Here is a 21,932-nt window from a genome sequence, read left to right as displayed (position 1 = left end):
GTGGGCCCCACCCAAAACAGAGAGGGTGCTGTTTCGGAGTAAAAAAGAAAAATACTTTTAAAAAGTTTTTTTATATAAATATATATATGTATAATAAGTGGGACAGGAGGCCCACTGATGTGACGTGGGCGCTTACGTCAGCGTGTATTTTATATTTTAGTATTGAATTTTTCCATAATTTTCATTTTACCCTCCCCGATTGAGGTTTGGAATATGTCATTGTTCTAATGTGTTTAGGAAGATGCTAAGTAATTTCACAAAAGAAAGGGATGTCTTAATTTACTAGAAATGACCACTCAATAAGTTTAAGTTAGAGGATAGGTTCTAGTTAGGTGGTCTCCGAGCTCACAAATAAGTCATCGTGAGCTCACGAGCTAGTCGCAAGCTCGGTGTTGGGCGCACAACAAGCGAAAGAGAATTTGGACTCCAATTTTAAGTGGAACAAAGTATCGTAAATATGCTAGTCCATCAAAAAGAAACACTCATTAGCTAATTGAACTACCTAATAATTGCTTTAGTTGTAAGTTAGAATAAAATATTATTCTCTTTTCAATATGTAACATGAATTATTATCTTTGATTAGGAACATATCTTGTTAAAGATTGTCTAAAGATATTTTTTATTATTATGTATTGTAAAAAAATTATTAAAAAATTATTATTAGATTTATTACACATTAAATTTTAATTTATAGATTGAGTCTATTGTAACTTTGTAGACAAGGACAGATTTATAAAGTGTTTCTTTTAAAAAGAAAAAGTTTGCTTTTACAAAATGTCCTTTTATGTTTACTATTATTTTATCTTTTTATTTAATAATTTTTATGGGTCCTTTTAGAAAGAAAGAATCTTGCTGGTTTGGTGCTAAAATATATTCTAAAAGGATATTCCTAATCTTCATGATTACTTACAATGATCTTTAGTGTTTGTCTATAGTGCGATAGTAAAAATTGAGAATTTAAATCTTATTTAGAACATATAATATCTAAGAAGTTTTAAAAATTTATAATATTAGATTATCTGTCAAGATTTATCTATATTTTTAAATTTATTTTAATGACCAATGATAAACTTCAATAAAATGTATTCGTATTATTCGAGCAAACAAAGAGATAAGAAAATGAGGGTAAATAGATATCAATGACTACCTATATCATATTTAAAGTTCAAACTCTATAATAAATATGAGATAGATTTGGATCAACCCGAAGAACAGTTTAGTTTTTGAGAAGATAAGTATTAAGTATAATTTTAAAAGTTATTATTGGATTGTAATTAGGAGTGCAAATGAATCGAATCAAGTCGAACAATATGAAAATATTAATATTTGAGTTTTAGTTCAAAAAATATATATGATATTCAAATTTGAATCAAAACTAAAAAATATAAATAATTATGGATCAAGTTCGATTAGAAATAAAATTTGAAATTTGATTCGAGTATAATCGAATTATAATTTAAAATGATTTAAATTAGAATTTGATTTGAATTATTCGAACAGTATGTTTAGATAAAAATTATATAAAAATAATTAAAGTTTGATTCAAATTTGACTCGTAAGCGGCTCATGAATAATCAAATAAAATATTATAGGTTAAATTCAGTTTGAATTCAATAATTTTGAATAAGAATTAAATATTTTTCAAGTTAATTTTAAAAATTTGCTAGCATGTTCGATAACCCCTAATTTTAATCTATTTAATTAGGTATGTAAACAATCTTTACGTTATAAGATGAGTAGCAACATAAAGTGGAAGATATGTGCTCCGGGGCATAGCTGAGTTGGTTACAACGTAACATAGAGTTGTAGAAGAAGTAGCAACATAAAGGCGGAATACCGGTGATGAGTATAAGCCAAATATGAATATTCGATATCAAGAGTAATATAATTGAATTATCAAGTACTTTGTTCTCTATTTTATTTCAAAGATATAGAGTGATCAACCTTTCGAATTGCGTTTGTAGTCCAACGGTTAGGATAATTGCCTTCCAAGCAATAGACCCGGGTTCGACTCCCGGCAGACGCATTTTTCCCCCTTTTTATTGTTATTTTTATTAATATATATAATAATTAAAATTATAGCATTTGCCATAACAATGCGTTTGTAGTCCAACGGTTAGGATAATTGCCTTCCAAGCAATAGACCCGGGTTCGACTCCCGGCAGACGCATTTTTCCCCTTTTTTTGTTAATTTTTTTAAATATATAATAATAGACATAATTATATCATTTGCAAAAACAACGCGTTTGTAGTCCAACGGTTAGGATAATTGCCTTCCAAGCAATAGACCCGGGTTCGACTCCCGGCAAACGCAATTTTTCCCCTTTTTTAATTGTTATTTTTTAAATATGTATAATAAGTAAAATTATAGCATTTGCAATAAATAAATAATTTTTTGTGCGAAGCGATTCGCATCTAAGTCAGTCATGGGGTTTCGATCCCTTCTCCTCCGGGCATCGCGGGCAAGGTCCAGATCCTCGCCGTCGCCGGAGAACCCGCGCTTCCGGAGGTCATTATCGCAGCTTCTCCACCCGGAATCCGACAGGTCTTTCCTCTCCCATGCCCATTCGCTTCCCTTTCCTTCCTCTTTAATCGAGGCGGCTGATTCGGCTTGGCAGAACTTCCTTCGGGATCGCGTTCGACATTGACGGTGTCATTCTTCGAGGCCGAACCACCATCGGAGGCTCCTCTCACGCCCTGCGGAGGCTCTACCACGCCGATGGTATCGCCATGCATATTAGGCTTTACTCTTCTACTCCGCATCCAGTCGTTCTATTACTTGATTTAAGGTGTGAAAAAAAGTGTAATATACCAAAAGGAAATGTTTCCTAGGAGGTTTTTTGAATTTACATTGTGTCATACTGGCGTCCATAATTAAGATAACTGTTAGAATGATTTCATGTTGGGGAAGTAAGGAAGTTAGCTTCTTTTGCTCAAGTTCATGTTTTCTTTCTGTTTTTTGAGTTCCGGGCTGTGTATCTTGCTTCTGCATCTGACTATTGCGCAAATTTCTTCTTGGCAGGCACTCTCAAGGTTCCTTTTTTGTTCTTAACAAACGGTGAGCCTTGTCTATGGTTGTGTTCGATTTCAATAAAGTGGACTTCAACTTTGTTAGCTTGAATTTTTACTACTCAGTTAAATCTTCTCTCTATTTCCTTTTCAACTATAGTTGATGTTTGTCACTCTGTAGTCTTTTTAATCTTATATTATTCACTTGACAAACACAGTAGAATCTTTACTGGAGGGATAATTTTAGTACACCTCTTTCTCTCTCTGACACTCACTCCTTTTTAATCCTTCACTTAACAAACATAGTAGAACCTTTACTTGAGGGATTTTCGATGACATTTCTCTCTCACACACACACCCAAGTACACACAGTTTCCATATTCGTACATGATAGATGATCTTTTTACTGAATAGGCTAATTGATGCCATTTTCTTTATGCCAACACACACATTGTTACATATGTTTACATAACAGATAGCCTCTATACTTGATAGATGCCTCTGTACTGAATAGATTAATTGTTACCATTTTCATTATGTTTACACTAAGCCTGTCATATGCTTGTTCAATATGAAGTGGAACCTACCTAAGTGATGGTAAGAAAAGTTACCTGAAACTTTAACTGTATAAATGAACAGGAGGTGGTGTCCCTGAAACTAAACGATCTTTGGAGTTGAGCGAGCTTTTGGGAGTTCCCATTTCACCTCTACAGGTAAGTTATATCCTTCATGTATTTCTCCATATTTAGGATTATATCGACAAAGTTTAACTATTGATTTAGGATCCTATGTAGTCACATTTTCATACGGAAAAAAACCCTTATGGATTAACAAGTCTGTGTCAAAGAGAGCAGAATTAGTTAGGTTAGTTATAATAAGCAGATTCAAAAACGACCTTTAGATTTTCTAAGTAGAAAAGTTTAAGTCATTGAATTTAGATTTTAGCATGTGAAGAGTATATATATATATATATAATTAAGAGAACCCCCAATCAACCTTTGCTTTCTTGATGACATGGTCAAACAAATGGAGGGGAAGTTTTATATAACTGACCAAAAATAGTTAGGACTGACTTCTTGTTGTTTTTGTTTCTTGTACGCCAAGTAGTCTTTGGGAATGACAATCATGTGAAAACTGAAGATTGTAAATGAAAACACATAAGATTTTTTTTCTTAATATTTATGTTTAAATTGTCATGAAACAAAATTGCGAATTTAACATTGTTGTGTTTATATCAGTAGGCTGATGTTAGTATTAAAGGTCTTCCATCATGTTATCAGACACTTCCTTTCCTGCAGGGAAAAAGAAATGCACCTAAAATATTTAGTTTCACTTTTACTACTAGTAACCGAATCTTTTTTAAGCTTTCTAAATTGGTATTTAGCATATGATCTCGCAAGACTATCAACTGATTGCATTGTGATGCAGGTAGTGCTCGGGCATTCACCTTTCCGACAATTGGTCAGCAGGTGCTGAAATTGGAAAAAATTAAAAGCTTCAACAAAAATAATAACAATAATAAAAGGGAATTTACCTAATATATTGATGTGGTTTGTAGTTTATGAAATATGCAAGGAGGTTTATCCAAAGTTGTTCCATTTTTGTTCTTACTCAATGTGATGTTTGTGTATAATAACAATCAAGATTGTCTCATAGAAGTAGGTTGTCATAATTCATTATCAAGGACAGAACATTGTATAATGAAATTTGTTACTTATAATATGCAGATTTGAGGATGAGCTTATAGTTGCAGTTGGAAAAGGAGAACCTGCCCTAGTGATGGCAGAGTATGGATTCAAGTAAGAGGAAAAAAACATCAGTATTCGTTTTCTTTGTTTTTGTTTTTTCCCTTCCAGTTTCTGGAAGTGTGTTATTCCTAGCAGCCTTCTATTTTGTGTGCAGGAAAGTTCTTTCTATCGATGACTATGCTTCATACTTCAATCACATCGATCCCCTTTCTCAGTACAAAACCTGGAGTCTCAAGCAATCATTTGATAAAAATTGTAAATTAGGTTTCCAATCAAAATTTAATGTGCACTCCGAGAGGGTTAAAGGAGCATTTGTTGTCAGTGATCCTGTTGATTGGGGAAGGGATATTCAGGTACTCTTTTTATTCACTTTCTTCCTGTGCGACTTATTTGCAAAATATTCACGTATGGTGATAGCTTGATAATATGTATCATCAATTTTATTTCTTGCATCCCTGAGGCACTGTACTTATGTGTCTCATGGTAATGTAAAGAACTCAGATCATGCTTTGTACAGAGTTCATTGTCGCCATAAGATTCATGTATCAGATCCCAACTAGTTGAGACTCATGTCTTGTTGTTGTTGTGTTTGGCCGTTTGTTCCTTTGGTTATATAAATGAATTTTTCATTATTTATGTTGGGGAATTGTAGGTGCTTTGTGATATCTTAAGATATGGTGGGCTTCCTGGTAAGGGAAATGGACATCAACCACCTTTATATTTTGCAGCAGATGATCTTGAATACCAGGTGAGATAAAATTCAGGCTATTGTTCACTTTTTCAAGTAGTTTTGGCTGATGGAGAATGTTGATTGTAATTTGCAACTATGCATTTTCCTGAAGTTTTGACATACTCCAACCTTAGTAGGCTGCATTTCCTTGCGAGCGTCTCGGGATGGGTGCTTTCAGGATAGCACTGGAAAGCATATATAACAGGCACTAGATTTAGCTTTGGTAATTTCGTTAAAAGGTAATGTAATTTTACATATTCCTTAAACTCTTTACATCAAATGCAGAATTCATAGCAGCCCACTGGAGTATACATCTTATGGCAAACCAAATCCATCTGTGTTCAAGAATGCTGAATCTACTCTGATGAAACTAGCACTGACTACTTACCCGGCTAAGGAGATGAGGGTCAGCAAGAACTTTGCATTCAATATCATCTATATGATCGGAGATAATCCTAAAGTCGATGTCAATGGTGCCAAGAAGGTATGAGGTTATGGATTCAGAATAAACTTATACAGGATCATTTCCAGTTTGTCATCAAGTGATGTGTAATCTGAGATTGTTGTTGACCTTTTCAAAACTTAGACCATTTGACTCAGCATCCAAATTTTTGTGGTCAAGCTAACTGATGTTGGCTGTGATGTCTTGCTGCTTTGCGTACAATCTGCCACAGCAGCCGTTTAAATTAGCATCCAGCATGACATTATCACGACGAAATTCTCCATTACCATCAGCATATCCACAAGGCTCGCTCTGATCTGTTTTTCCCCCTGTTCTCTTTGAACTACTCGACCACCGTTTGTTATATATATATACATATCAATCTAGCTTCCCTGACTGTTCTTTGCCAATGATTTCTACCATTTCAGAAGAATGTATTCTATTTAACTTTGATCACTCAACAAGTGATTGTAACTCAGTTCAAAGGACCACAAAAAGTGTGTTTAGGGCTGGAACTGCTAGCTCTGTGGCATAATCGTCCTTACTATCGTATCGAACTTTGACAGTGTTTCTTCTTGAGAAGATTCAAAATTTCCTTAAGACATGGTTTATTTTCTGAATGTGCTTTAATTGTCTTGTTTTACTATTCTCCATTGCAGGCAGGGCATCCTTGGTTTCCTATTCTGACTAGAACTGGGGTGTTCAAGGGTAAAGACAATGACGAACAGTTCCCCGCAGACCTGGTAGGTCAATTTATTTATCTTACTGTAAGATCTTTCGACTTTCGATATGCTAATGCACATTTGTTATAGTTTGCACATTTGTTATAGTTTCATACTAAACTGTATGCTATTACTGACTCTAATATTTGGTTATGCCGAGAAAGAAAAGGAAGAGGAGAGATGCTAAAGGATGAAACAAAAACTAAATTACCTAGTTTTGATAGAATGTAAACTAATGCAAGTTAGCTGGACTTTCTGTCTTTGTTGCTACTCTAGGTGGTGGATACTGTCGAAGAGGCTGTGGATTTTATCCTGAAGAAGGAGAACATACAATCATGACGACTATTTGTTTGTTTTCATTTGTCGAAAGAGACCAAAGTCGACGATGCACGGGATGAATGAATGATTCTGGTCGGTCGATTCGAGAATTCCAAGCCAGTAGTTTCAACTGTGCATTCGATAGAGGTACAAACTCATGCCTCAGGAATTCATGATCTTTAGGTCACATGATAATAACTTTATTATTGAGTCAACGAAGACAACTAAATCATGAGGAGTAAATTGTAAAACCTGCAAATTAAGTGTACAATGATAATTTATAACTCTGAAACATTTTGGTAATTTTTAAAAAGTAATGTGTATTTTTTTCCTTTGTATAACAATAATCGTGTTAGTACACATAACTAAATAAAAAATATCATGAAAACATTTAAATGTTGTTTTTTTTAAAAAATATTTTTTAAGAATTTAATATAATTGAAATATGCTTAAATTATTTATCTATCATCTACGAAATAATAATAATTCGTTTATTGACTCTTGATGATGTAGTTTTTTTAAAAATTAAAATATAATGAATTTTTTAAAAAGTTATATAGGTGGTTTTATTTTGATTTAAAATGATCCCAACCGTTAAAGTTAAATACAAATCAACGTACAGGATACTGCCAACGCATCAATCTCCGTCTCCTAACCACCAGCCAATCAGATCACAGATCCTTGGCCTATAAATGCCAATGCATTGAGCCCGACTTGGCCCATCGCTTCAGGTTTCAAAATTCCCGCCTTCTTCTTCTTCAGTTGTCGCTCCAGATCGCTCGTTAGGGATCGCGATGGCTCCGAAGGCCGAGAAGAAGCCGGCGGAGAAGAAGCCAGCGGAGGACAAGGAGAAGAAGGCGGAGAAGGCCCCCGCCGGGAAGAAGCCCAAGGCCGAGAAGCGCGTCCCCTCCAAGGATGCCGCCGCCGGTGGCGAGAAGAAGAAGAAGACGAAGGCCAAAAAGGGGACGGAGACCTACAAGATCTACATCTTCAAGGTGCTCAAGCAGGTGCACCCCGACATCGGCGTCTCCAGCAAGGCCATGTCCATCATGAACTCCTTCATCAACGACATCTTCGAGAAGCTCGCCCAGGAGGCCTCCAGGCTCGCGCGCTACAACAAGAAGCCCACCATCACCTCCCGCGAGATCCAGACCTCCGTCCGCCTTGTCCTCCCAGGGGAGCTCGCCAAGCATGCTGTCTCCGAAGGCACCAAAGCGGTGACCAAATTCACCAGCTCGTAAGTAAGATTTGCCTTGTTCTTCCCGGTGCTTCCCTAGATTTGCGTTGTAGTGTAGAAGGTTAGCAGATTCAAGCTTTGGTTTCATCCTTCGTCCTTGTTCCATGTTTCACAGCTTTCTTTAATTTCAATTGATCCAAAAATAGCTCTCCGTCTCTCTTCTGTTTCCCGATTAAGTCTCACAATTCTGCTCTGTGCTTTCTAATCTTTAATTCTTTTGCTTTGAATTTAAGAAAAGTGCTCCATTGATACCTGTTCCTCAGGATTTGATATCATCCTGAAAATTTGTGAACGTAAAATAATATCTTAAGATTGCGAAATGCTATGCTGTGCGACTTCTCCGGCATGATCTGTGCATGACACCACTGACCCACTGCCGTTGGTGCTGCACCATCTGACTACTGCTGGCCGCTGCACCATCCGATTAGTGCTGGCTGCCGTCTTGGGTGCGATCGACATGCTGCTTGCTGGCACTTTGACTGGCGTCGGATTCTAATTGGATAGTAGTCGGAATTTGATGTAATTTGATCGAAAACAGTGAAATCATACGATCGGCAGTGGCATGGCCACTGCTGGCCGTGATTGTCATGGATTCCAGCCAAATCGTGATCGCCAGATGGAGCGTCGGTAAGTGGTGCGTCGATCGTGCCCGAGGCAGCGGCCGACGGTAGTCGGATGGTGCGGCGATAGCGGCGGCAGCGGTGGCAGCGGTGGCAGCGGCGGTGAGTCGCGGGTGTCGCGCAGTATGGCATTTTCGTCTTAAGATTTATATAGAAATCTATTCTGCAAAGAACGACTCTTTCTTATGATCATACATGAAGAAAATCTGCAACCTTCACGCCATCCTATCCGATTAAAGCCACCCAAACTAAGGAACCACTACACTACACTGAGCTAACTAGTTTTTCACTGAAGCTCCACAGCTTTGAAGCCAAGGCTTCATCTCTAGCCGATTGACTTGGCAACTCCTCATTGCAATCATAAAAGTACTTCCCTGTCACTCCCTTAACATTCGGATGTAGAGCCACATAACATGTTGTAGATGCTCCCTGCAGGAGATGAAGTACAAAAATATAGCAAGGTTTAGTAGTCATTGCTTGAGTACCACCTTAAATACTTTAGAGTTTAGGGTTTTACAATCGGTTAAACCGAGAATTGAGTACTTAGAATGAGCTTTTGCTGACGAAAAAGATGTTAGTTTAATCATTGCGAATCGAAGAGTAAACTGAGAGTTTAGTCATTGCTCGAGGACTACTTTATCTATGTCGATCGGTTACTTATAGAACAATGGATCCTTGCTTTTCAGATTAGGTCATGGTTCCATTGATAGGAAGATTTGAACTCTAAAATCTTCGTTGGCAAACAGCAGAGGCTCGATTTAGGCATTTGCCCTACCTGGTTGAGTCGGAGAAATTGGACCGGAGATTTTTCACAAAGGGAACAAATAATGCTATACCTGTGGAATATTCTTCCAAAAAATGTAGCTGAATACTTTCAAAATCCCTGCATGAGCATATCAAAACCACAATTAACTTTCTATTGCCAGGTAATTGTTTTTGAAAGCTTGAGGAAGAACATACTCATTAGTGGAAGTGAGTGCCTCATCAAATTTGTCAAAATCAGCCCTGGATGCACTGAATTTACAGTAACATTTGCACCATCTTCCTATTAAGCATAATCATCTCAATTAATTAGGGTTAAAATGCACTTTAAATCTTAGTTATTGATAGAATTATGGATTTAATAAAACTGAAAGTGAAAGGAATACCTTTAACCTCCTTGAGAGCTCATGTGCATGCAGTAAATTGGCCAGCTTAGACTGCCCATAAGCCTTCTTATCTGAATAGCTAATGAGGCAACAAGGAAACAGAAAACATATTCAGTTACTGTGAAACACAGGCCAGATTGGTCGGTTCAACCAATCGACTCACATGTTCTTATCGTTGAGTTTGTCGAAGTTGATGCTGTTTGGGTAGGTATGCAAGTGAGCTATGGACGAGAGGTTCACAATCCTGCCCTGGATTCCTGTTTCCTTTGCTGTGCTCTTCATCTTCTCGAGAAGAAGGTTTGATAGCAGAAAATGGCCTGAGAAATACAAAGCCTCAAAAATTGTACAATAACAAGTATAAATAAATTTGGAGAAGAATTATGTTAAAAGAAATTAATACCTAAATGATTTGTGGCAAACTGTAGCTCAATTCCATCCTCTGAAAGTTGGAAAGGGCAAAACATAACACCAGCATTGTTTCTGAGAACAAAATTTAGGGATGATGAAATCGATTAAAAAACAAAAACTTTACTTGCTCATTTTCACATCTTAGAAATACTAAGAGTGTTTTTGCCAAGGTTTTCACATGAATAGTTATGGGATGGATCTGAATGGAAAAGGTAAAATTTAAACTAGAAAGAAATAATGCTTTTCGTTATTGCAAGATGAAGATGAACTTTCTAATCACAAGAGCCTCAATGAAGAAGAATAGGATCCTCTTTAGTCGCATTAGCAAAATTTAGAGATACATTAACAATAAAGACTTACCGTAAACTCAAAATCCTACACCATATAAATAATTTAAGTAAAAAAATAGAATTCGTTACTCCAACGGTTTTATACAATCGGTCTTATGACCATTTGTGAAAAGGTAAATTGAAAAGTTGCAGTTGACTATGATAGAGGAGGGTATTGCTTTAATTTCGTTGAAATTTAATCTTTGTCCATTTTAATAAATCTGTCCCATCATAATCAATTCAATTATATCCCAGATGCAACAAATGTGAGATCATAATCACGTCTAAAAGAGTGTTTTAGTGCCGATTGTATTCTAAATTGAAGGATCACTTTTATGTAGTTGATCCGAGGTCGAGCTAGTTGGGACAAATACGACTTGATGATTGGTTATAATTCACTACACTAATCTTGGAAGAGATGAAAAAGAAAAATATAAATATATTGTTATTTTATTTTATTTTTTTTTATACTTACATTAAGATATGGAGAGGAAGGTTCATGGAAAGGAACTCATCTGCGAACGCTCTGACGGACTTCAGCGAACTCAGGTCGAGCTTCAAGATGTCGACTCTCGCCGATGGCGAAGTCTGCAGGATGAGCTTCTTGGCGGCGTTCGCGGCATCCATGTTCCTCGCCGCGATGATCACGCGAGCTCCGCGGAGCGCAAGCACTCGCGCGGTCTCCGTTCCGATCCCGCTCGCTCCTCCTGATCAAAGGGGGAAAAGCAGATCGAGATAAGTTTTTTGGGGGTGGAATTTGGAGTAGAGATCGGAGCTTTGAGATTAGGGATTTGAGTTTTGGAGGGGAAAGGAGTGAGGATCTGAGCTTCGATGGAGTTTTGGGAGGAGGAGGAATGGGGAGGAGATCACACCGGTGACGATGGCGGTGAGGTCGGAGGCGTCGATGTCGGCGGTGACCTGCTCGGCGGTGGATGCAGATCCGAACCCGCTAGGGCCGGGGATGCCCGTCACCAGCCGGAAGAGGCCCATGATCGCCGGTGGCGAGTGCGGGAGATGTGAAAGGTGGTTGAGGGAGGCGGTATTTATGGTGGCGAGCGCGGAGATTGTGTAGTCGCGAAGGGCGTTGGGTTGTGGGCCCCAGCGAGTACAAATTTGGGGGGGGGGGGGGGGGGGGGGGGGGGGGGGGGGGGGGGGTAATATTTGAATTTTCAACTTATAAAATGTGAAATAATGGATAAAAATGTGAAATAATGAATAAAATATAAATTTTATAAAGTTTAAAAATATTTGTCATCGTTTAATGTACCAAATCAATAATTTCAATTAGGTTTTAGTTAATTTGTGAATTATTTAATTTTCTATTTTCTTTAGTTTTAATATATATATATATAAATAAGGAAAATTTAATTTATTCAAATTCTATTGCATTCGATTTGAAGATTATATGAATTATATAGGTAGTTTGCGTCATTTATTATAAAAGTTTTAAAATTAATGAAACATTTAATAGGTTGAATTATATAATGAAAATGTTTTGAATGAAAAACAATCAAATTGCCTCAATTAATTAGTGGTTGGTCGTTCGTAATCGGTGGACTGGATAATTTTAATTATTAAAATATAATAAATTAAATTATCTGAAAATGATAACTTAAAATAAAAAAATAATAGATCACATTTAAAGTCAATTAATAAATGATATAATTAAAGAAGTCCAATTGATTGCAATCCAAAGAAAAATAATAAGAATTAGATCAAAAAAGAGTCTAATATTTATCACATTATTTGTCTTTAATAAATTTAATTTTAAATATGTCAAACAATTAAAATTAAAATATTTCTTTTATTTATATTCTTAACTTTCAAATTAAATTTTCTAACAAAGGCGTCCTAATATTTCTTTCATCAATTTATTAATCTCTTTGGTGAAACAACATAAGAAATTAAATATTCACTAATTTCAAATTTGGCAGCGAAATAATTGTTTCTCCGTACGTGACACCATGATAGTTGAGTATGTTCGAATGTATTAACATAATTTATGTGAGTTTTAGTAAATTTTGATGAAAAATATTATTTATAAAATTAATTTGTAAAATAATCATATAGCTTCCATGGTTTGGCACAAGCTTATCAAAGAGAAAAGTATAGAAAGAATTATTAGATAGAAGAGGTTAGGTTAGGAATGTTGAGATAGGAGAGCCATAGGGATCTCTTCATTTAGTGATCAAAGAAATATATAATCCAACAACTCTGTCACTCGAGTACCAGCTCAATTACGATTGTGAGGACTCAAAGAAATATATAATAGATTATATAGAGGGTGGAGAGTAACTCATAAGAACTTATTGGACAAGGAATCTTGAAATAGGAGAGTCATAGTGACTTGCTCATTTAACTAGCAAAGAGAAAGTTATGGATCAATGAATCTTCTAGAAACCTATTTATTTATCAATCAAAGAGAAAGATATAGTAGATAGAGGGATGTTGGATTAGTAATCGTTGAATAGGAGAGTCATAGGGACCTATTTATATAATGATCAAAGAGAAAGGTATATACGTAGAAAGGATTGGATTATTTCAACAAAAAGTGAAATCTACTATCCAACAGTTCCATACGGTCAACCTCACGATCATCTGTGAAAAAATAAATTAAAAAGTTACAGTTAACCACTACGAGAGAAAAAGAATTAGATCATAAATCTACGAATAGGAGAAATAATATGATCATTTGTCGAAAACTATTGATAAGAACTGTGATGGTTGTGGTGGTGGGGAGACCACGTTTGAAGGATTGAGCCAAGGTGGTGGGCATGCCCATTATTAACTCTCGATAAATGGAGGTGCTATTGAAATAATTGAGAATAGAAATGTCATAGATCAACAGTTGATTTCATTATTTTTGGGCTCCAACCATTAAAGGAATATCAAGCACTAAGTAAATGAGGAATTGGTATTTGGTTTGGCATTGATTACCAATCACAATGATGAACTATTCATTTAACAAGTGGAAGCTCTAGCTAGAGAGAATTTAATTAAGAAGTTTTATTTATCCCTCTAAAATTTATATGGCTTTTAAAATATCAAAAATATTCTTTGAAAAAATCTTGTCATTTTAATTACCCTCCCTAAACTACCTTCCCATGCTTCAAAATAATTATACTGAAGGGTTAAAAGAGGATTCACTCATATTAATAATAAAGCAGTGCAGCTTAAAATAGATTAATATTGACCAAACTAATATTAACGTGCATACTTTTGCAAGGTTTATATCACAAAAATGCAAAGATCAGCATGCACTGAGAAAGAGAGGCTACCTTGCTATTTCTGATTCCCTGCTCACCTGCAAAGGGTGTTCCAAACTGCAGCATTAAACCCTGGGTTATAATCCTTCAAAAGTGACCTGTAAAATTGCAACAAGAGGCAAGAGGAACACATTAGCACGAATTATGAGATAGCAAGAAGATGTAACGGACAAAAATCACAAATTTACAGCATTCTAAGCTTTGATACACCCAATACAAACATATAAAGCTTTCTCTAACAACAATGTCTTTATCCCACTGCGATTGGATATCAAGCTTTCTATATAACTGAAAAAACAAAATCTATTTGCATGGCATTAACTGATTTACAAATCAGGTTATGCTGTTGAACCAGATATATTTTGTAGGTATTTTGGAAAAAAAAAATTAAGCCAGGTATATTTTTTTAAAAAAATTGAAAGGGGGTCTTTTGGTCAATTTCTCATTGTAAGAGCATGTTCTGATGAATTCATTTGAATTCCTGTTCAGTAATATCAGAAGGAAAAAAAAAAAACCAAGTGCAGGTAGGGTGGCCTATGAGTGGTCCCGTCAGGAGGGATCCGCTTGGACGATCTGGTAGTGTTCACAAACCTGGTAAGGTTCTCATGGTAGCCAAAAACAGTTTTGTTAACATAAGAACAGGACAGCAAGGATACAATCCAAACATAAAAGAATCATCCATTTCTATACTGTGTGACTATGCACTTGCACTACTAAGAAATCAAAAGGAATAAAAAAGTCCTCAGAGAATTACTTGTTCAAAGCTAGTAAGGATTGTTCAGCAAGCGTTGGGTGATGAAAGAGCTCTAAGCCGTGGTGAAAACCTTAATACAAGTTTCTCTGAAGACATCTTCTTTTTCTTAGCTTTTGAGGTTTCTCCATCTTTCGAGATCACACCTGTAGGAAATTCACAATCGTACATAACGATTTATAACTACAAAACCAGTGATAGCTTACACATGTTAACAGTAACAGTATCGGAATCATTAATGTTTTTGTCACCTTGATCTTCAGTAATGCCAAAACTGGACTCCTCGGTCCTTTTCTTCTTTTTGGGTTTGCTATCACTACTGATTTCTTTATATGTTGAGACCAATGCACTACTCTCGCTTTCAATCTTCTGAGCTGGAGCAAGATTTTCATCATTTCTTTCTACAAATGCCGGACCATTGTACACAAGCTTCCTCGCTACTTGTTGTCCAGAAACTATTAGCCTTGTGTTTACTGAACTGGAGAGCTCTTCTACTGGCCCTTTATCAGCTAATTCGGACATTTTCTTTCTCGCTGCCGAACGGGTTAGCCGTGCTGTGACTCCATAATTTGAGTTTGCAATGGTTGCTGACCTTTCTGAATGATTTGCAGTTACAGAGGAGGCCAGGTTCCTGTTTCTTGGTACTTTAGATGCTCTGGCTGATTTCTTGAGGTTAGTAGCTGAATATGGGGAATCATCAGAAAGAGACTTACTAACTTTCCTTTTACTAGTAGTGACCAAACTGTGTCCTTCACGAGTAAATCTGCCATTGACTGATTGTTGGACAAGATGTGGAAGTTCAGTACCGTTATCCATGGCAATGGCATCAACCTGGATCACTCTGGCTTCGACTAATGTATATTGATCCGAGTTGCACTTTTCATTTTTCGGAAGGAGATCCAGTACAGTTTCTTGTAAGCAAATATTATAACCTTCCTGTTTATCTGAAAGTTTTTCATGCACCAAGGAAGCAAGAGCTGCACGGGCTGCAAGAGGACTGAGTAAAGAAGTATTATCAAAATGATTCATAAGGACTACATCATTCCGTCCTTTGATCTGCTTCCCGGTGATAGCTTTACACTCAACTTCATTTTGTTCAACGGAGTTAGCTGCAATATAATTTATTTTAGAAGTGTGATGCTACAAATTGGAAAACTTACCATCATGAATGTTCTGTTGAAACAGGTCATATCATCTTCTATAAGCAAAGGTGTACATAAAAGTATAAATTCTATTGCATGATAAACACACAACCACACCAGCCCAGAAAAACTGAGCGCACATGTTGAATCTCGTCAAGGGTAACTAAACTTGCGGAGAGCATTAAAACACTAGGGGCTGATATGGTGTTTTCTTGGTGTCATGTTCATAGGGGTAAGAATAAGGAGGTGCACTTTTTGGCAAGGGCAGTTTTAGAGGGTTGTGATTATATATGTGGAGAACTATCAGTATAGTTGTAACTTTCTAAAGAACGTAATCCATTAGTTACTAGTTCTTTAAAAAAGAATTTACTTTATTCTGTAATGTCTAGAAGCCTCCTTTTTAAGTTATCCTAATAACTATATTCAAGTCACTAACTGACTATCTGATTAGTTTATATTTACTTCCTTGTGACAAAAGTTACCAAAGTATCAAAGATTCTGATATTTTGGATAGACAAACTAAGAACTAAAGAAGTTGTACCTAAAAAGACATTGTTTGACAATACAGATCCATCTGCCAGCTTGCTTATCTCCTCCACTTGCTTTTCCAGTATGTGATAGAGTTTAGCCTCACCAGTATTATTTTCTAATGAACCAAAGGGAGGATGAAATATTACATCATTTGGAGGTTGCATGGAAGCTAAGAATGCAGATATAATTGGGTGGCTATTGATGTTTTCATCAGAAAGCTTCATAATTGACTTAAATGGAACAGTAGTTATCCTATTCAGCATAGGCGAAAGCCATTTGACCATAAAGGTGCATCTACATGGCAACCTGCCTGAGTGTCTCACCATGTGTACCTGCCAAATTATGTAACTCCAGTAAGTTTTTCAGAAGGCAACCTAATTTACCAACCAATATAGCATAACGTTTTCAAAGAATCTAAGGAATACCTTTGTTGAACATCTTTGTCTATGAAAAGACATGGATTAATTCATCATTTCTTTAGAAAAATAAACAAAGGAGAGCTTATCATTATTTGTTTAACTGCCATATTCTCATAAGCATGTACAAACAAGTTCACTGACACGGCAACGTATACAATGCTAGCTAACCTGAGGGCATGACATGCAAATATGTTTACTACACAGCTATTCTTTTTGCCCATAGTCATAAAGAGGACAAAGTTTCGTAATATAAATTGCCTTGTTTAATCATCATCGTTACCATCATCAGTAAACCGATGTTGTTCCAATTATTTGGGGTTAAATGAATCTTATACCTTGATTGAACTCTATGCAAGGCAATACTATTAGTAATATTCAAATTGATTAAATTATTTTATTAGATTGATTAATGTTTTCATTAATTTCCTACTACCCCTGACAGTTTCCATTCTAATCGATTTAATTCTTCTAACTATAGAATCTATGATCAACTTTGAATATATCCATAGGATCTCAACATATTTTCTCCAATTTTCTCATATATTAAAGATAATTAATTGCCCCATAAAATTAGCATTTTTTTTTATTTTTTAATCTTCCTAGTAGAGTCCCAAACTCAAAGAGTTAGCAAATCATAAATTTTCCATTAATTGACATACTATTTGCTTGAGAGTGAGTTTGAGCAGAGTTTCAGCCTCTCAGGTATTTAAGTGCCAATGAAACTATATGTCGCCGAAATTGACAAGGGAAGTTTCCTTAAAAAGTGTCGATTTAAATAGCTCCAGAAAATCTCCCCTGTAAATGTAAATAAAGTGACTACAGAACATCATTGTTTTAGAGTTAGAAGCAGATGAAAATGCTTTCACAGAAGGATGGTTTCTAACCAAAATGAAAATGGCTACTAATGGCAAGAAGGGCGATTTCATCTCACATGAGATACAAATTTGGACAGCCCTAAGATAAAAGCTCTTTTTGTCTATTCTATTTAACAACAATTACATTAACACTCAAGGATGGATGATAGCTAAAACAAGGGTGCAAATTCTTTAACAGGGAGGAAATTTACCTTTTCTATAATGGCATCAAAGTACAAGCTCTCAGATTGCTCATTGTTCATGGCAAGAACTTTTTCTCCTTGTTTGAGATGAGAACAATCTCCTTCCTTCAGAGGCTTTGAACGAAATCGTAGATGCTCAATCATGTCTTCTCTAGTCAAGACGATATCTTCCATACCACAACTTCCCATGTTGAGACGAATACCAAAATTAGCATTGTATGAACTGCACGAGCAGGCCACATTTCAACTTATAAATCATGTAGAAACAAGTAGTTGTAGATGTATTGCAAAACACACTGCATATTTACTACCAAATTTATGCATTTATACAAACAAATGAAATTTTCATGTCGACAATAAAACCATAGTTTTGTTCGTTGAAGATCTGAACTAACATTTGGCGTTACATCCTTTTACCCAAACCGGTGGAAGATATTCTACCTCTGTTTCACTAGTGGAACTTCAAAACCCAAGATCACTAGTGAAAACAAGCGCGTAGAGTCGATCTAAAACAAAGCGATCTACTCTCTATTCCCTAGTTGATCGATTGGTGTAATGGGTTTCTTAATGTTCCTAAAAGATGCAAGCAGGTAGCCGCTACGATTTAGGCGAAAAGGAAGAGAGATCGAGTGGGAGTGAGAGAGGGGGGACCTCGGAGAGACGCGGCAGGGATGCCAAGACCCGTCGGCGCAGAGCTTGGCCTCGAGATCGAAGGCCTCTTCCTCGGCGGCCATGCGATCGCCGACGAGGTCGCGACGGATTCCTTGGAGCTTTCCGCGCCGATGCCGACGAGTCTCCCTATCGCTCGCGCTCTCTCTCTCTCCGCCAGGTGGCCTGGCCGGAGGAGGGTGATGATGCCTGTGCGCGTTCCATTGTTTCTTGGATCATCTTTACTTATCGTACTCCACATAATCTTACGGTTTGGATTTACCAGTGAAGTGTGATGGATGGCAGATGCGATTAAGTGTAGGTTTATAATATTGATCCTGCGGACTAACTTTTGTTGAAGTATTATAGTGAAAATGCTAAAGAACTCCACTTATTTTAGTTATTGTCAAAAGCACACCTCATGTTTGAATTTTATGGGATTCATTTTAGAGATCTCTTATTTTGTCTATCGGATTTTTTATTATTTTTTAAAAATGGAAACTCGAACTCTCTAATTATTTAATTTGTTTCTTTAAATGCTTTTGAAATTTTTCACCCTAAAAGTTTCACATGATCGGTATTATGATTATATATGAAGAAATAAATAAAAAAATTATAATTAATCATGAAGAAAAAAAGACATTACTTCACAATTATAATTAATCACGACAAAAAAAAATTGATCACAATACTTCACTCTTTTTCACTATACTAGTGAGTTATTCAAAGCATAATTTATACATATGCAATAAAATTTAAATATTGATCCTTTTATTATTATTTTTTAATGTTTTATAATTAAACTAAATCATAATATTTTTTAATTATACATTATTAAATTAATTTTTAAATATAATAATAATTTTAATTAGTTAAAATAACATATGATATTTTTAAAAATAAGTAAAAAGTACCCTTTTATTTTTATCATTTTGGACAATTTAAATGATTAGGAGACAACCTTATTTTATTAGAACAGACCCATAATAAATATAATGAATCAGGTTATGTTTCTTTGTGCAAATTAAAACATTCTGAAAAATATTTTTGCATATTTTTAATTTTAGCAAAGGTAAATATGTCTAGGTGAAAATAACAAAAAGAGTCTTGACAGACACCTTCAAAAGATTAACATTTTAATGGAGCGTTTTGAACAAAAAAAACATAATAAAAATGTGGAAATTATTTTATTTATTTCATACATGATTTCTGGGAAATATCCATATTGATAAAAAAAAATCAATTGGTGATAAAGACCGATCAACGAACTTCATTTTTGTAATGAAAACTAGTATTTTGGATTATCAATGCCTTAATTTTTTCATGATCACCTATTAAAAAAATTAAAAATGCCCTTATTATTAGCAGTGGCAATTTCTTTGGGATCTGATACTCTGTCACTCCCGAAAAAGGATATCAAGAATTTTTTTTAAAATATAATTAAATAATTAAATACAAAAAATTTTAGATTCTGGATATAAAAGTGGATAGGATAGAGTCCGATATGATCGATGAACTTGCCAAAGAGGATGAATAATATTTTTGCTTTTTTATTTTTTTTAGAGATGTAGCAGATAGAAAGATAAAAAGAAAAGATTATTTTATTTTTTTACTTGGTTCACAATTCATGCCTGTTATTTTAAGATCTGTGATCTTTGATCATTTTTTATGGTAATCTATTAATATCTTCCTTCTTAAAAAAAAAAGAGATTTTATCTTTTATAAAAGATGGCACTGATAATAAATTTATTGATCCTTTACAAATTAAAACATGAAAACACAAGATAAAATCAACTAAAAGTTACAGACAAAAGAGTTACGACTAAGCAAAATTATTGGAGCAACACTTTAGCGTAGTATCAGGAATTCTAGAGCACAATAGAAGTATGAGGTAGTAGAAAATTATTTGTTCTGAGCTATTGGTCGATACCTTCTTTTATTAGTCATTCCGGGCGCTTGGATCTCCCTTCTGGACACCTAAATTCCCTTTCTAGCACTCCCAACCCAATCTGATTCAATTTAATTTGATCTGCTATTACTGTGATCGATTTTGTCAAATTCTAGATGCCTCGAGGCTGAAGTGTCCTAGCCAATCTAAACTTGTCACCTCATTTATTTCGTTGACCTGAAACAATTATGTTTGAGCACCTGGATCAGATAAGGGCGCTCGAAATCTCTTTTTTATTTTCCTTTAAGCTTATTTCCTACATCATAAAATTAGAAAAAGATAAGCATAATACAAGAAATTAAGTTTTGATAGTTTTATAACTGTCTTGATTTTTGACTTTTGAATTTCTAATGAATTACTTTTTTCATAGGAACACGTCTTCATCGACTCCTCTTAGGAGATGTTACTTATCTGCCAAACATTCGATCTACCAGATCTATTTGGACTTTCTGCTCAGTATCCAATCTTTTGACCCCTAAAGACTTTCATTTCGATGCCCGATCTTCGTTGACTCATTGACTTGCTAGACACCCGATCCACTAACTTGCTTAGACTCCCCGTCTAGTGTCCTTAATCTGCTAAGTCTTTCTTATCTAGTTTCATTGACCAGCACCTTTTTTACCTAGTCTTTAATTAGAATTTATCAATGTCTACCATTTAGATAGGACTTGTTTTGCATAACCTTTGACTAGGACTTAACTTGTTTAGTCTTGAGCTAAAATTTATCTGAATGTGCTACTTGCACACTTTATCAACTCATTAGATCACAAACAAAATTTAACCTTAAACATTTCTCAACATCAAAATATAAATTTGATTTTTATGCTCCCTGCACCAATAAATTCTACTCATATAAACTTAATATTGATTAAATTATAATATATATATATATATTAAAGAAAAAATTATAATTATAGATGATAATAGAATATTTACATAGAGTATGGATATACTGATCCTTCATGAATAAAAAAAATGAAAATTGAATATTCGATGAAATAAAAGAAAGATAAGATGAATATAATAAATAGGGATGAAGAGAAGACGAGGAAAATTTTTTTTTACAAAGATAATATTATTATATTAAAATATTTTTTTATTAACTCTATTGATCAAGTTAAAATTATTTTAATAGATTTTAAATTACTTTACCTTGTGTAGAAATTAGGAAGATAATTCCATCTTTTGCTATAGTAAGATAATTGTTACTGCAAAGCTAAAATAAAGATATGGGTAGTCGTTATAATAATATTAAAATTAAAAAAGTAAAAAATATGTTGGAACGGCGTTTGATTTTTATTTTTATTTTATTTTTATTTTAAAAAAGAGGTGGTGTCTTTTTTTTAATAATGAAAATGATAATAAAGGCGCTCTCACAAACAGACAGAAGACTCGTAGAATTACGCTATGGCATGCTATATCTAATTTAACAATAGTTAAGGGGTTTATTTGAAAACGC

General features: G+C 35.0%; 3 protein-coding genes, 3 non-coding genes and 1 pseudogene across 8 annotated transcripts; 5 read left to right on the top strand and 2 right to left on the bottom strand.

Annotated features, from left to right (window-relative positions):
• Positions 1-1,954: 1,954 nt before the first annotated feature.
• Positions 1,955-2,026, top strand: TRNAG-UCC (transfer RNA glycine (anticodon UCC)). Its single transcript has one exon. It is a non-coding gene; the product is annotated as a tRNA-Gly (tRNA).
• Positions 2,027-2,098: 72 nt separating this feature from the next.
• On the top strand, positions 2,099-2,170 carry TRNAG-UCC (transfer RNA glycine (anticodon UCC)). The gene has a single exon. It is a non-coding gene; the product is annotated as a tRNA-Gly (tRNA).
• A 72-nt stretch (positions 2,171-2,242) lies between these two features.
• On the top strand, positions 2,243-2,314 carry TRNAG-UCC (transfer RNA glycine (anticodon UCC)). The gene has a single exon. It is a non-coding gene; the product is annotated as a tRNA-Gly (tRNA).
• Positions 2,315-2,426: 112 nt separating this feature from the next.
• Positions 2,427-7,631, top strand: LOC141825023 (mitochondrial hydrolase YKR070W). 2 transcript variants are annotated; one of them, XR_012601478.1, is made up of 13 exons: positions 2,427-2,545; positions 2,619-2,722; positions 3,023-3,058; positions 3,649-3,722; positions 4,438-4,478; positions 4,737-4,808; positions 4,912-5,110; positions 5,410-5,505; positions 5,625-5,692; positions 5,773-5,971; positions 6,589-6,672; positions 6,928-7,116; positions 7,592-7,631. XR_012601478.1 is itself a non-coding variant. In XM_074712386.1 (12 exons), the coding sequence occupies exons 1-12, from the start codon at positions 2,427-2,429 to the stop codon at positions 6,988-6,990; spliced, it is 1,155 nt and encodes a 384-aa protein (XP_074568487.1). In that variant the 3' UTR covers positions 6,991-7,180. The 2 variants fall into 2 exon arrangements, 1 of the variants encoding a protein (XP_074568487.1); XM_074712386.1 differs by lacking the exon at positions 7,592-7,631 and having other exon boundaries at positions 6,928-7,180.
• Positions 7,632-7,667: 36 nt separating this feature from the next.
• Positions 7,668-8,276, top strand: LOC141824241 (histone H2B-like; annotated as a pseudogene).
• A 738-nt stretch (positions 8,277-9,014) lies between these two features.
• LOC141824829 (short-chain dehydrogenase TIC 32 B, chloroplastic-like) lies at positions 9,015-11,711 on the bottom strand. 2 transcript variants are annotated; one of them, XM_074712161.1, is made up of 8 exons: positions 11,584-11,711; positions 11,187-11,418; positions 10,375-10,454; positions 10,138-10,291; positions 9,975-10,053; positions 9,787-9,871; positions 9,663-9,709; positions 9,015-9,255 (listed from the first exon to the last, which is right to left on the bottom strand). In XM_074712161.1, the coding sequence occupies exons 1-8, from the start codon at positions 11,699-11,701 to the stop codon at positions 9,091-9,093; spliced, it is 960 nt and encodes a 319-aa protein (XP_074568262.1). In that variant the 5' UTR covers positions 11,702-11,711; the 3' UTR covers positions 9,015-9,090. The 2 variants fall into 2 exon arrangements, 1 of the variants encoding a protein (XP_074568262.1); XR_012601461.1 differs by having other exon boundaries at positions 9,210-9,255; positions 9,602-9,709.
• A 2,179-nt stretch (positions 11,712-13,890) lies between these two features.
• LOC141824826 (uncharacterized) lies at positions 13,891-18,686 on the bottom strand. Its single transcript, XM_074712159.1, has 6 exons — positions 18,529-18,686; positions 17,887-18,100; positions 16,412-16,733; positions 14,980-15,837; positions 14,732-14,874; positions 13,891-14,075 (listed from the first exon to the last, which is right to left on the bottom strand). The coding sequence occupies exons 1-5, from the start codon at positions 18,609-18,611 to the stop codon at positions 14,756-14,758; spliced, it is 1,596 nt and encodes a 531-aa protein (XP_074568260.1). The 5' UTR covers positions 18,612-18,686; the 3' UTR covers positions 13,891-14,075; positions 14,732-14,755.
• Positions 18,687-21,932: the final 3,246 nt, after the last annotated feature.

Source organism: Curcuma longa, chromosome 3, assembly GCF_044706935.1.
Source record: "Curcuma longa cultivar G26 ecotype Majalengka, Jawa Barat chromosome 3, ITB_CL_G26_1.1, whole genome shotgun sequence".
Classification (NCBI taxonomy): Eukaryota; Viridiplantae; Streptophyta; class Magnoliopsida; order Zingiberales; family Zingiberaceae; genus Curcuma; species Curcuma longa.
This window is presented reverse-complemented; position numbering and strand designations above follow the sequence as displayed.